We start from the raw sequence: 15,458 nt of genomic DNA on the forward strand, positions 1-15,458 counted from the left end.
GGTTCAAAACTATCTCAAGCAGAAGATTTCATGAGACTTTTATTTACTACTAACTACCAAAAAAGCCAGGAGTGAAAGTGTAGCTCAAGAGGTAGAATGCCAGCCTTGAGTGAAAAAGCTAAGGGACAGCACTCACAGCTGAATTCAAGCCTCAGTACTGACTCTCTCTCTCCCTCCCTCCCTCCCCCTCCCCCTCCCTCCCCCTCTCCCTCCCTCCTTCCCCATCTCCCTCTCCCTCTCCCTCTCTCTCTCTTCTCTCTCTCTCTCTCTCTCTCTCTCTCTCTCTCTCTCACACACACACACACATACACACATACCAATTAAGGACACAAACATGAATGTGACAAATTAGAGACTAGATGTCTAGTGTGTTGAGAGAACACAAGAGAAAGGGCACACATCAGGTAATTATTTAGAGTCCCAGGAAGGAGGAAAGGCAGGATGACAAGAGATGTGATCCTTTCATCTTAGTCTTATATATTGTAATGCAACTTTGTGGACCCATTGAATTCCCCCAGAGCGAGCATAAAGATTATTTTAATATTTATTTTAACAACATTAAAATAATATCAAACTATAAGGGTTCTAGGAGGCAAAAATATCTTTTGTCGAGAAATAATCAGAGTTTTCCAAAGTCATGGTTATTAATGTTCTCTTGGAAACTCAGATGCTGTGTAGGTAGGCTGTCCATCATCATTGCCATCAAAAATCCCAACCTTCCATACTCTCCCTTTGAGATCCTAAAACTATATATAAAGGTTTACTCTGGACTGTTTTGCATGACCTGAGAAAGAAACCTTTTTGTTTGTTTGTTTGTTTGTGTTTTTGTTTTTTCCTTCTCTGTTCTCTATTGTCAGTTTATATATATATATATATATATATGTATGTATGTATATATTTTTTTTTTGGGGTCCGGTCGTGGGGCCTGAACTCTGGGCCTGAGCACTGTCCTTCAGCTCTTCAGCTCAAGGCTAGTGTTCTACCACTTGAGCCACAGAGCCACTTCCAGCTTTTTTCTTTTTGCTTATGTGGTGCTAAGGAATTGAACCCAGGGCCTCATGCATGCAAGGCAAGCTCTCTACCACTGAGCCACCTTCCCAGCCCTTGTCAGTTAATTTGCAAGTACTAAACATCAGTTGAAAGAGGAAAAGTTTTCTTCTCTACTCAACCGTTTGGCTTTTCATAGGTCTCAGGATCATAGTAATTCACCAAGTACAATGAAAGAAATACCATGTTTCTTCACTATTTCCTAGGACAGGTGATACAAAAGGCAGTCAGCTTTGAATTATGTATTTGAAGGCATGTATTTTAATTCATGGAAATGGAATTAAATTACCCATGCTCATCTATCCAGTGAGAACTGTTAAAAAATTTTTAGCTGGGCACTTGTGACTTGTGTCTATAAATGTTAACTACTCTGCATGCTGAGATGTGAAGGATGAAGGTTCAAAGCTGGGTACAAAAGTATGTATCTCCAAATGTGGCTTAGGCAAGCAAGTTCCCATACACAAGGGAAAATGACAACAAATCTAGTTTTACAGATCTTGCTCAGCTTTTCTTGCATATAATTTAAGAATTCTATAGGAATCTACACCCAGACTGGTTCAGAATGCTGTATCTCTCCATATGGACAGGTTATATTTATGGCTAAAGAAAAAGAAGGTGACAGAACATTAGGTAGAGATGGCCTGATTGGTTATAGCATATGTCTCTCTTATTTGAACATGTTTGGGCAGTGAGCTACTTGTGGCTAAGAGTAGGCTAGTTGTTATACCATGAGGTTATTGTTTGTTTTGAACTGTCACAGTTCATACATTGAGAAACCTTCAAGCCAAATGCAAAGTGTGCATGCAGGCAATTTTAGATTAGATGAGAAGGCCAAGGTTTGAATCTAGTTCTATAGGTTGAAAGCTATTGGATCTCTTTGAGTTCCATCAGCTTGTCTGGTGTGAAATTTCTGATAGTCATCTCTTCTTGACCCATGGGAATGGCTATGTTGTATGGTTCAAATTGCTCCTTTAAAAGAATCTCATAAGTCTTAAATGATGATTATTGGCCATCTCTAAATTTCAAAGCCTATGCTATGTGATTGGAAAAATATATTTTCTCTCTTAAGCCAGTAAGTAAAGATAATTACATTAAGCCAATTAGATATTTACATTGTCTAATGCCTCAAAAACCAATAAAATCAGTTGTGAATTATATAGTTTTGGATAATAGCCTATAGTTTTGTACATATTTATACCATAGCAAAAACAATTTCAGTTGGCTGTTGGTGGTTCACTCTTGTAATTTCAGCACTCAGGATGCTGAGGGAGAAAGTGTCAAGTTTGAGGTCAGTTAGTGCCATGTAGCCAGAGCCTGTATCAGGAAAATCCCAAGATCCAAAACTAAAACCCAAACACATTTTGATACTAAGTGATTTCTGCCCAGTGCAAGGAATGTCAAAAGTGATGCAGTTCTGTGGAGCAGGACCTCATATTGACGGTGATAGTGACTTCACATAGCCAATGACTTGTCTGATTAGTGATGCCCATGAGGTTGGATGAGAGTCCATTGTCTTATTTATATATTTAATTGTTTTAGCTTTTTATTTTTATTTTTTTACCGTTTCTCTCATCTTCCTGAGTAGCTAGGATTACAGCCTTGAGCCACTGGCACCCAGCTCCATTTCTATAACTACTGTTAAACCACAGCTTAGGAAGCAGGCTTGGTTGTCAGCAGGGAAGATTGTGTGAACTCCTGACTGTTCTGGCATGGTGAAGAGACTTGAGGGGAGTGGAGTAGTGGGAGAACTCCAGCATGGTCTTGTATCTCTTGGGGGGATTGGGAGGGTTACAGCCTGCTAATGAACTATTTCTCATATCCTCCCACCAAAAACAACAAGAAGAAGAACAACAACAAAACAAGATCGATGTGATGTTGCAAACCTATAATCCCATTTGAGGCAGCTCAGGCAGCCACGATTTAAGCCTGGCTTGGATTACATAGTAAGACTTTGTATAGGAAACAAAGAAAAAGAAAATGAAAATGAAAAAGAAGGGGGAGGGAAGGTGGCTCAGTGGTGGAGTACATGACACTTTCCTGACATGCGCAAGGCCCAAGGCTCTATCATCAGAAACACAGAGAGAAAAAGAAACACAGAAAGCACAGAGAAAAAGAAAAGAATGACTGAAAAAAAGAAAGAAAGAAAAAAAATTGTTTGAAAGCGTTGGGATGTCACTACAGAAATATAAGAAATAAAAAATTGTTTACTTGACCTAGTTATTACCTGGGATATTTTGAATTATCTGTAGTTCACCTAGAACCTTTTCCTAAATACAGATAATAGGTAATAACATCAATAATAATATTAGTAATATTTTAGTGTTACTAATGGTATAAATACCAGTGTTAGTATTAACAACATCAATAAATATCAATAATTGATATTATTAGTAATCAGCATTAATGTTAATAATTAGAACACCAATGATTAGATGATCAAATTGATACTCATTGATGAATAGTCATTATTGGATTAATGAATCTCAATAAACATTAATGGTATTATATTGACATAATAATCTTAACGAATGAATTTGTATCATTTTTATTACAGGAGAATAAATGCTCTGGCTGGTATCAAAATAATACAAGTTTCATGTGGAAACTTTCATTCTCTAGCATTATCAGAAGGTAAAAAGTACTTTTTGGCTCTTTGAGTTTAAGAAATATTTTTTCTTCTTTTTATTAGGGCATACTATTATACAAAGCATTTTAATTGTGATATTTCCATCCATGCATACAGCCTACTTTGTTCAATTGTACCTTTTCTATTACTCTTTTTATCCCTCCTTTCCTCTGTTTAAAGTAATTTTTTTGGACAGACTTGTGGCTTGAATTCAGGGCCAGGGCACTATCCCTGAGCCTTTTTGTGCTCAAGGCTAGTGATCTCCCACTTGAGCCACAGTGCCACTTCTGGCTTTTTCTGAGTGGTTTACTGGAGATAAGAGTCTCATGGATTTTCCTGCCTGGGCTGTGTTTAAATTATGATCCTCAGATCCCAGGCTTTTGAGTAGCTAAGATTATAGGAATAAGCTTATAAGGCATCCAGCTTGTTTAAAGTAATATTTAATCTCAGGATCTTTATATCTACAACTGAACAGTGACATTTAACATTGCTCGAGTACTTAGAAATGAAGAGTTCACTTTACAGTTGGGATAACTAAGGAAAAGAGATCTATTGTGTAAAAGACATTAGTTAGAAGGAGGCCTGGTGTAGTGGTTTATGCCTATAAGGACAGCTTCTTTGGAAGTAGAGGTAGGAAGATTTAGAGTTAGAGGCCAGCTAAGGCAAAAAATAATGTGAGATCTTATCTGAAAAGTAACAGTAAAAGGCATTGATTTCTTCTCCCCTTTGGTATTCCAGTATGTGTGCAATTCACAATTTCTCTTTGCTTTGCTAGACAGCCAAGTCTTTTCATGGGGAAAGAACAGCGAAGGCCAATTGGGCCTGGGGAAGAATGCCCTTATGCAAAGCACCCCTGAGAGGGTGAGGTCCCTGGAAGGAATACCTGTGGCTCAGGTGGCAGCTGGAGGAGCTCATAGCTTTGCCCTGTGTCTCTCTGGGACTTGCTTTGGCTGGGGCAGCAACAAGGCTGGTCAGTTGGCTGTCACAAGCAAGAATGTCCAAGGTAAGCATATTGTCTTTTTTTTTCATTTTTTTATTGTGAAAATACTGTATAGAGGGGTTACAATTACATGGGCAAGATAGTGAGTACATTTCTTTTTTTTTTTAGTTTTTAGAAAAGTAATTTTATATAGAAAAAATTAAATGCAACGTTTACAAACATTTCATAATTGAAATTATTTTGGTTAATATATAACAATCAGTATAGTACAGTATATAGCCTATATAGTATATAGTCTAACAACCTATAGTAAACATTTCAACATTAAATACTTTTTTCCAAAAAATTCTGCTAAAAATACTTTCAACCCAAACCTATGAATCACAAATAATGAGGAAGGAGGAAAGATGAAAGTCTTCACCATCTTGCATTTGAGACAGAGAAATTATACAGTAAACATCAAAGAGACTGAAACACACTTACTGAACGGGAATTGTCCAGTTCATATTGCTGATTAAGTTATGGAGTCAGCCACAAAGTGTTTCTTGTAATTTAAATCACAGTCACAACTTATAAGCTATCTTTTGGAAGATTTTGTTTAAAATTAACTGCAGGGAGGAATATAAAAAAGAGAGAACAACTAGGGAATTTTCATAATGTCATGAAGATTTTGTATAATAGCCATCCACAAGAGAGAAAATTTTTAACTTTATTTTTAAGCCAAGTCTAAAAATTTTCTGATGTTTCTGTCATGAATCTGGGCTGTTCCAAATTCAATATCCTGTATGCAATGTTCTAAATCCAATATCCGTTGTTCATTTGGTGTGAGTACATTTCTTATCAAGCATGGTAGCCTCCTCCTTTGCTTCCCCTTCCCATCCCTTCCCATCCTCCCTCCCCTCCCCCATCCAAACCTCCCCCGCCCCAAGTTGTAAAGTTCGTTTCCGACATGACAACTTGTACTTCTCATTGTTGCAACAGGTCCACCTGTATCCTTATTTAAATGACTTGTTTTTCCCCTTCCCCTCCACAAATTATACCGACATCAAATACAGTGAAAGCAGGGGTTATACTGTGGGGGAGAGACATACACAGCAACAAAGAAATAATCTTATAAATGTGTTAGAAACAAATGCATGAAAAATCATTTAAAATACATATCTTAGGGTTCATTTTCCTAACATCACATTATCTGACCTTTTCTGCTTGACTCATACATATACTAGATATTGCAAATAAGGGAAACCATGGGACCTATGTTTCTTTGGGCCTGGCTTATTTCACTTAATGTAATTTTTTCCAAGTCTTTCCATTTCCTAACAAATGGGGCAATGTCATTCTTTCTGATGGAGGCATAGAATTCCATTGTGTATATATACCACATTTTCTTGATCCATTCATCTACTGAGGGGCATCTGGGTTGGTTCCAGATCTTATCTATGGTAAATAATGCTGCAATAAACATAGTTGTGCTGGTAGCTTTAGTGTGGTCTTGTTTGTAAACATTTGGGTAAATGCCCAAAAGTGAGACAGCTGGGTCATAGGGGAGCTCTATGTGGAGTCTTTTGAGGAACCTCCATACTACTTTCCAAAGTGGTTTAACAAGATTACACTCCCACCAACAATGAAGTAAGGTTCCCTTCTGTCCACATCCCCTCCAGCATCTGTTGTTATTAGAGTTTTTGATTTTTGCCATTCTAACTGGGGTGAGGTGGTATCTCAATTTTGTGTTGATTTGCATTTCTTTTATGGCTAGGGAGGTTGAGCATTTCTTCATGTGTCTATTGGCCATCCTTCTTTCTTCTTCAGAGAAGTTTCTCTTTAAGTCATTAGCCCACTTATTTATTGGGCAGTTGTTTCTTTGAGGATTTGTTGTTGGGGGATTTAATTTTTTGAGTTCCAAGTATATTTTAGATATGAGACCCTTGTCCATGGCTAGTGAAGATCTCACCCTGCACCAGAATCAACTCAAAATGGATCAAAGACCTTGGAGTCAAAGCAGACACTCTGAAAACATTACAGGATGGAATAGGAGAAACCCTAGGTCTCCTTGGCGCAGGCCGAAATTTTCTTAATAGAGACCCGGAAACACAACAATTCAAAGAAAGGTTGGACAAATGGGATTGCATGAAATTGCAGAGCTTCTGCATGGCAAAGGACATAGCTAGCAAGATCAATAGAAAGCCCATGGATTGGGAGCATATTGTCTTTTATTAGCAAGAAATTTAGTTTTTATTTTTAACTAGAAACCAACCTGGCAAAGGATGTTCTCATGGGTCAAAGTCATTCCTACACTTTCTTTTAATTTACCATCATGTGGGAAGTGGTATTAGTGATATTAGTGACAGTGGCTTAGGACAATACAGATTTATTAGCTTTTAGTTCTAGCAGTTAGAGGTCTGACATGGGTCTCAGTGGGCTAAAGTCATGGTGCTTGGCAGGGCTACATTCCTCTTCAGAGTTTCCAGGGGAGAATTATTGTTGTCTTTTCTATGCTCTAGACACTACTTGTATAAGTTGACTCTTCTCCCTTTTCCAAAACTAGCATTTGCTGATTTAGTCTTCTTTGGTCTTATTTTTCTGACATTAACACTTGGGCCTCCTTCTTCAGTGAAGAGAACCTTATAATTATATTAAACCCCCACTGAATAATCTAGGATAATTTCTCTCTTGTAAAGTCAACAGATTAGCAATTGCAATTCTGTTTGCTTCCTCCTCTCACCTTTGCTACATAATCGAACAGATTCACAGGCTCTGGTGTTGGTAAATAGATGATGATTTTTTTTGGTGTGTACCTGTCCAGGGGCTTGAACTCATGGCCTTGGCACTGCCCCTGAGCCTTTTTGCTCAAAAGTAGTGCTCTACTACTTAAGCCACAGTTTCACTTCCTGTTTTGTTTGTTGGTTAGCTGGAGATAAGTCTCATGGACTTTCTTTCAAAGGCTGGCCTTGAACCACAATCCTCAGATCTCAGCCTCCTGAGTAGCTAGGATACATGAGTGAGCCATCAGCTCCCAGCTAAGACTATTATTCTTTAGGATGCTATTATTCTGCCTATATTAGAATACCTTTAACAGTCTTGGTGGCAACCAGTTACGGTGGTGCATATCTGTAATTCCAGCACCCAGGAGGCTGAGGCAGGAGGATTTCCACTTTGAGGCCAGCCTCAGCAGCATAGTGACTCTATCTCAAAAAATAAAAATAAAGTAAAAACAAGTCTCCCATATCAATGAAATCAGAATTTCTGGGAGTGAAAGGCAAGCATCCAGTCATAGTTGAGGATCCCCTATGAAGGATAGGAAACTATTTTCTTACTAAGATCCAACTGGATGTTTATTTATTCATTTATGCACTTAATGTTGGTGCTGGGGCTTGAACTCAAGGCCTGGGCACTGTCTCTGAGCTTTTATTGCTCAAGGTCAGCTCTCTAGCACTTGAGCCACACTTCCATTTTCAGCTTTTTTGGTAGTTAATTGGAGATAAGAGTTTTACAGCCTTTCCTTCCTTGGGATGGCTTTGAACTTTGACTTCAGCTCAGCCTTCTGAATAGCTATGATCACAGGCAAGAGCCACAGGTGCCTGGTCCTTTAGAATATTTATAATATCATTATGGGCCATATGAAATTTCAATAGAGACAGATGGCCTTTGGCAGTCAAGAAGAAAGTATGTCTGTCCTGTCATATAGCAAGGGCTAGACATTCCCTACCCCTGCTAAGTGATTCCAATGTGCTGACAAGCTTGAGAAGCACTGGATTCTAAGATTGAAAATATTAGGGAAAATGACAGGTTCCTCCAGACAAAGAAAATTTCTCTCAACAATAATTCCTTTAAAAATTAAATTTACCAAGGAGTCTTCTTCAAGACCGCATCCTTCCCTGTTCACCTCTTCAGTTCTTTCCATTCAGCTAACATAATAACAGGTATCACTTGACAGTACCACGGGAAGCCTGACATCTCATTTTATTTAACTCTTGTAACATGAATAGGTGCTCTTTTTTTGGTCAGTCCTGGGTCTTGAACTCTGGGCCCGGGCGCTGTCCCTGAGCCCTTCAGCTCAAGGCTAGTGCTCTACCACTTGAGCCACAGTGCCACTTCCAGTTTTCTGAGTGGTTTACTGGAGATAAGAATTTCTCAGACATTTCCTGCCCAGGCTGGCTTTGAACTGCGATCCTCAGTTCTCAGCCTCCTGAGTAGCTAGGATTACAGGCATGAGCTACCAGTGCCCGTCTGAGTAGGTGCTCTTTACTCTATATCTACAGAACACTGAAATGAATATAAAATAATGACTATATTATTGGGAATGAGATCTTGATGTTTAGTTTTCTTGGTCAATGGCCTTAGGCATCATAAGGACAAATAGCTTCCAGATATAAATGAAAAGGACAGCTTTTCTTTTGCCAAAGAAGAGCTTTTCTTGTTCTATACTTCTGATTCTTCATGAAAAATATTAATGAGATAGGGACTGTTGGTGCATAAGCCTAATTACTCAGGAGACTGAAATCTGAGGATTACATTTCCAACCCAGCCCTGGCAGAAAAATCTATGATTCTTTCTTCTTTCTGTCTTTCCTTCTTTCTTTCTATCGGTCATGGGGCTTGAACTCTGGGCTTGGGCACTATCCCTCCCCTCTTCAGCTCAAGGCAAGTGCTCTACCACTTGGGCCACAGCACCACTTCCGGTTTTCTAGTGGTTAATTGGAGATAAGAGTCTCAGGGACTTTTCTGCCTGGGATGGCTTTGAACTGTGATCCTCAGATCTCAGCCTCCTTAGTGGCTAGGATTATAGGCATGAGCCACCAGCCCCTGGCTAATCTGTGATTCTTTTTCTTTTTCTAGTCCTAGGGCTTGAACTCAGGGCACTGTCCCTGAGCTTCTTTTTATTTTATATGTATTTTTTATTAATACTTTTTTATTGTGAAAATACTGCATAGAGGAGTTATAATTACATGAGTAAGGAAATGAGTTCATTTCTTATCAAGCATTGTTGCCTCCTTCTTTGTTTCCCCTTAAAATCCCTGCCCACCCATATCCTCCCCCATCCCTTGCCAAAGTTGTAAAGTTTGTTTTTTGACATAAAGTCTTGTACATCTCATTGTTGCAATGGGTCTACCTGTACCCCTATTTAAACAATTTGTTTTTTCCCTTCCCCTCCACAAATTATACCAACATCAAATACAGTAAAAGAAGGGGTTATACTGTGGGGGAGGGACATACAAAGCAACAAACAAATCATCTTATAAATATGCTAGAAAAAATAGCAAGAAAGAAAAACCATTTGAATCTTTATCTTGGGGTTTATTTCGCCTAACATCAACTTGTCTAACTATTTCTGCTTGTCTCAGACATATACTAGCTTCTTTTGTTCAAAGCTAGATAGCACTCTACCACTTGAGCCATAGTGCCAGTTTTGGCCTTTTCTGTTTATGTGGTACTGAGGAATTGAACCCAGGGTTTCATGCATGGTAAGCAAGCACTCTACCACTAAGCCACCTTCCCAGCCCCAAAATCTGTGAGACTCTTTTTTTTTTTTTTTTGTCAGTTGTGGTGCTTGAACTCTGGGCCTGGGTGCTGTCCCTGAGCTCTTCAGCTCAAGACTAGCACTCTACCACTTGAACCTCAGCACCACTTCTGGTTTTCTGGTGGTTAATTGGAGGTAAGAGTCTCACAGACTTCCCTGCCTGGGCTGGCTTTAAACCCAGATTCTCAGATCTCAGCCTCCTGAGTAGCTAGGATTACAGGTGTGAGCCACCAGCACCTGGCTGTGAGACTCTTATTTCCAGTTATCAAGCCAAAAGCCTAACGTGGAGCTGTGGCCAAAGTGGTAGAGAAACCAGCCTTGGTAAGAAAGTTAACAGTTCCTGAATTCAAATCCCAGTTTATCAACAGACACACACACACACACACACACACACACACACACACACACACACACACACACTGTGTAAACTATGTTGAAAAATATATAAAAACATAAACACTCATGAAATTTGGGTCTGTTAATCCCCCTCTCTTTTCCTTTTCTTTCTTCTCTCTTTCTTTCTTTTTGACATAGGGTCTCACCCATGGCGTCCAGGCTAGCTTGGACCTTGTGACCCCTCCGCCTGTTTATACTTTGAGATTTCTTTCTTTCAACAGTACAAAGCTACAAGCCCCTTTCAGTTGGCGCCCTGAAGACTCTGGGTGTGACCTACATCAGCTGTGGACATGAGCATACTGCAGTACTAACCCAGGTAATCTGAAATGTGATGCTATTTGGGATGGATTTTTTTTTCAATCATCATGAGAAATAGACTTGAAGACTATGTGTATGGTTGAAATGTTTTAAAGATTTCTTCTACTCCAGGGTTGGGGCTATGACTCAGTGGTAGAGTGATTACCTATTTTTATTTTCTTCAGCATTGGAGTTTACCTGGATCTTGCGCTTGTTGGGCTTACTTGCTCACTGCTGACACTACCAATACAACCATGTTTCCAACCCTGCTTTTTGCTGTCTAGTTTGGAGAATGAAGTACAGTGAATTTTTTGTTTCAAGCTATTCCCAAACCTCAATCCTACAAATTTCAGCTTCCCAAGTAGCTAAGATTATGGACATGAACCAAGGATGAACAGCATAGATGGTAGATTTGATTCCCCAACCTCCAAAAAACATTGTATAACCTAAATGATTTTTAAATGTGTTTACTTATTGATTGTTTTTTTGTTGGGAATCAAACCCACGACCTCATGCATGCCAGGCAAGTGCTCAACTACCAGACCACCAAATGATTTTTCCTGTCTTACAGTCATGTCTTAAATTAGGAAACCATAAATTCTTTGAACTATGGTTTAGTTGACAAAAAAATAGAGTTGTTTTAAATTATAGAACCATCTTTTGAAGAGAGTATTTTCAGAAAATATACTCTAATAAATAAAGCAATTTAAATACCAAGGTTAAATAGTATACTTAAATTGTAGGGCTACTCTTGAACCAATAAATATGTCCATCAATTCATTCAACATACACTTGTTTAGTATCAAATTCTTTTTCTCCTTGTCTTTATTGGGATATAATTAGCAAAATTCATATGCATGTGGGGGCACAGCATGGTTTTTGATACATGTGTACTCTGTGAAAGCATTACTAACTTGTCTTACCTCACATAATTAGCCTTATGTGTGTGTAGTGAAGGCCCAGATCAACTTCTTTAGCAGTTTTCAAGAGTGTAGCATAGCAAGACACTCGTGGCTCATGCCTTTAATTCTAGCTATTCAGGAGACTGAGAGCTGAGGTTCTTCATTCAAATCTAGCCTCAGAAGAAATGTCCATAGATGCTTATCTCCAATTAACCACCAAAATGCCCAAAGTAAAGACTTGGCTCAAGTGGTAGAGTACCAACATTGAGTGAAAAAAAAGTGAGAGATTGAGGCACTGAGTTCAAGTCCCAATACGAGCACACAAAAAAGAAAAAGAAAGAAAGAAAAGAAAAAAAAGAATGTTGCATATTTTTTTTTGGGGGGGGTCCAGTCGTGGGGCCTGAACTCTGGGCCAGGGCACTGTCCCTCAGCTCTTCAGATCAAGGCTAACGCTCTACTACTTGAGCCACAGCACCACTTCTGGCTTTTTTTCTTTTTGCTTATGTGGTGCTGAGGAATCGAACCCAGGGCCTCATGCATGCAAGGCAAGCGCTCTACCACTGAGCCACTTTCCCAGCCCCAAGAATGTAGCATAAATATTACATTAACAGCCCTGATGCTGCTGTGACATTACAAAGGGCCTGGTTTTTAATGGAAATGTCAAAGCTTCAGGATATTTAATATGTTAACACTACATTTACTGTAAGAAGTAATAAAGACTTCAAATTTATTTCTATGGCACTGATGTTTCACATGTTGCTTTCCTATTAACTCTCTTATGATATATTTAATTTGTTAGCTATCAGATACTTTTTTTCCAGTGCCAGTGATCATACCATTATCATCTCTCTCTCTATCTCTCTCTCTATATATATATATCTATGATATATATGATATATAGATAGATTCATCTATCTGTATATCTATCTATATCTATTGATAGATATATCTGTATAGATATATCTATATATTATATTTAGATATAAATATAAATAGATATCTCCTAGTCTGAGTTACTGTTTTTAGCATAAATTTAACCCGACTCCCTCATTGTGAACAGGATGAGAAAGTGTTCACCTTTGGAGACAATAGCTTTGGACAGCTGGGATATGAGTCCTCTGCCCAGGTGAGAGGACCAAAGCTTGTAGAAAGACTGGATGGCCGTGTTTCTCAGATAGATTGTGGAAGGTAACAGCTTTTCTTTTTTTTACTTTCTTTAAATCCTTATTGATAAAGTACTCACCTGGAATTTAATCAAACCACCAAACCCTAAAATACATGGCTACTCTTTATATAGAGCACCCCCAACCCTGGAAATTTACTTCCCTTGAATATACTTTAAATTTGGTTTCAATTTTTTATTTTATGATCTTGATCTTTGCAATTCAATTTACTTAATGAGAAATTCTTAGATATATACTGTGTATAATCAGGACTGGGGGTGTGGTTAGATTGGTCACCAAAATAAAATTTGCTTGCTTGAGTTGATAAGATAAAATGAATTTTGTGTATATAGAACATGATGAATATTTGAATACATATCAACACTTTTGTGTAACTTAATTATGAGGGTTTTTGGAGTATTTAAGTATCCAACTCAATCTATTTTCCTTTTTTATGCCAGTACTGGGTCAGTGCCTAGGTACTGTCCCTTAGCTTTTTTGCCCAAGCCTGGCACTACTACTTCTGGCTTTTGGTGGTTAATTGGAGATAAGAATCCTATGGATTTTCCTGCCCAGGCTGGCTTCACATTGTGATCTTTAAATCTTAGCCTTCTGAATACTAGATTACAGATGGGAGCCACTGGTGTCTGGCTTGCATTTGCATTTAAAACTCATGATAGAATTCATGGTAAAAACTCATCATTGATAGTCTCTTTTTCATAATGCTAATGTGTTACTATTCAGCACTTGCTTAGCCACATCACTGGTACCCTGTGTCCATGGAACCTGATAAGCACTCTGGGCTGTTAGTAAAGATAAGCCTGTCACTTTGTCTTTCCTGGAGCAGTGAGTACCTGGATCTTCAATAAAGTGTGTTCTCTCCCACAGTTACCACACCCTTGCCTATGTCTACACTACTGGTCAGGTAGTATCTTTTGGTCGTGGACCAAATCACTCAAGCAACCCAACCCAATCAGAGGACCCAAGAGATACTTGTGACATGACCTGCCTGATTTCTGCTAATGGTATGCCTGGGCTCCCTTCTTCATGATTTTGTTTTTGTAGATATTACCAAAGCAGAACTATTCCTCAGCTTCTCTTTAAAGGAACCCATGTCCCTATGATTCTTCTTGCACTTTTATTGTAAAGTTGTACATTTTTAATGCAGCATGGATTGATCGCTAATCATTTCTAAAGATTAAAGTAATATAAAAGAAAGGCCCAAGTTGATTACTTAAGTGTGTGTGTGTGTGTGTGTGTGTGTGAATATTGGGGTTTTAACTTTTAGGGTCTTGTGTTCTTGTCTGACTTTTCATTCAAGGCTAGCACTTTATGATTGGAGCAATAACTTTACTTTCAGCTTTTTCCTAGTAAACTGGAGATAAAAGTCTCAGATTTGTCTGCCCAGACTGGCTCTGAATCAGAATTTATGAAGACTGTATCTTAGTAAGCATCACTTGCATATATTTAAGCAAAACTCTTCTAAGGCATATCTGCTTAGATTAATTAGGCAAGAAAACTTACTTATTTATTCATTTATTTACTTATTTTTTCCTTTCCTGGACCTTGAACTCAGGCCTGGACAGTGTCCCTGAACTTTTGTGCTTAAGGCTAGCACTCTGCCACCTGAGCCACAGGTATACTTCCAGCTTTTTTGATAGTTAATTGGAGATAAGAGTCCCATGGGCTTTCCTTGTCAGTCTGGTTTTGAACCATAATTTTCAGATCTCAGCCTTCTGAGCAGTTAGGATTATAGGTGTGAGCCATCTAAAATTTTAATGGAATGCCTGCATAACATTTAATCTTTTGTGCTGTTTCTATTCAAACTTGAGAGGAGTATAAATAGCCAATAAATGAATACTTTTGGGTTTGTTGCACATCAGAGTAACTCTTTCCTCATAATTCTTGGTATAATTTCTGACTTTTTTCAGACCTTGAGAATACTCAGATTAAACACATTTTTGCTGGGATGTATGCTGACTTTGTGACAATCCAGAAGGTATGTGGGGCAGCTTATATTCCTCAGAAAAATTGTTTCCTCTAGATTTCAGAGCATAGAAGTTGGAGGCCAGAAAGAAAGGAGGGAGGGGAAAAGGAGAGAAAGGGAGGGAGGGTGAGTGACAGGGAGGGAGGGAGAGAAGGAAGGAAAAACAGGAAGTGGAAGAGCTAGGCTAGTTTGATGTCAGCGGTCAACCAGCCAAAAGCCTGCCTGAAAGAGCAAGACAAGTGTATTACCCATGCCAGATGCTTTATTTATGATCAGTTAGCATATATGTGCCTTTCATATCATCTTGTTTTATTTTTCCTTGCAGAATGCTAGATCCAGAGGTGTATCTAAGAAAACACTGCCAGAAATAAGCCAGATTAAACCATCTCTGGAGAAAAAATGGATAGCAGTGACAAGAGGAAGTGTTGAACATAACTTGGCTAAAAGGTGACTCTCTGATAAGTTATCAGTGCTTCATTTCTGAGGTGCTGGTCATTTCATCCTAACCATAAGGGAAAGGGATTGGCTTGTGAAAACATTTCCACTTTGATCATGATTTTTTTCTACTGTAGTTTTAGTTTGA

At 38.6% G+C, this 15,458-nt stretch overlaps 1 protein-coding gene across 2 annotated transcripts in view; it reads left to right on the forward strand.

Moving 5' to 3' along the window:
- LOC105995892 (probable E3 ubiquitin-protein ligase HERC6) overlaps nt 1-15,458 on the forward strand; it is a 53,523-nt gene that overhangs the window by 6,522 nt on the left and 31,543 nt on the right. For both annotated transcript variants that reach the window (XM_013029804.1, XM_013029803.1), the window contains exons 3-9: nt 3,602-3,678; nt 4,449-4,676; nt 10,748-10,842; nt 12,786-12,913; nt 13,777-13,913; nt 14,820-14,887; nt 15,201-15,322. In XM_013029804.1, coding sequence (XP_012885258.1) covers nt 3,602-3,678; nt 4,449-4,676; nt 10,748-10,842; nt 12,786-12,913; nt 13,777-13,913; nt 14,820-14,887; nt 15,201-15,322 — 855 coding nt within the window. The remainder of the gene's footprint in view (nt 1-3,601; nt 3,679-4,448; nt 4,677-10,747; nt 10,843-12,785; nt 12,914-13,776; nt 13,914-14,819; nt 14,888-15,200; nt 15,323-15,458) is intronic.

The sequence above is a fragment of the Dipodomys ordii genome, unplaced genomic scaffold (genome assembly GCF_000151885.1).
Source record: "Dipodomys ordii isolate 6190 unplaced genomic scaffold, Dord_2.0 Scaffold123, whole genome shotgun sequence".
In the NCBI taxonomy this organism is placed as follows: domain Eukaryota; kingdom Metazoa; phylum Chordata; class Mammalia; order Rodentia; family Heteromyidae; genus Dipodomys; species Dipodomys ordii.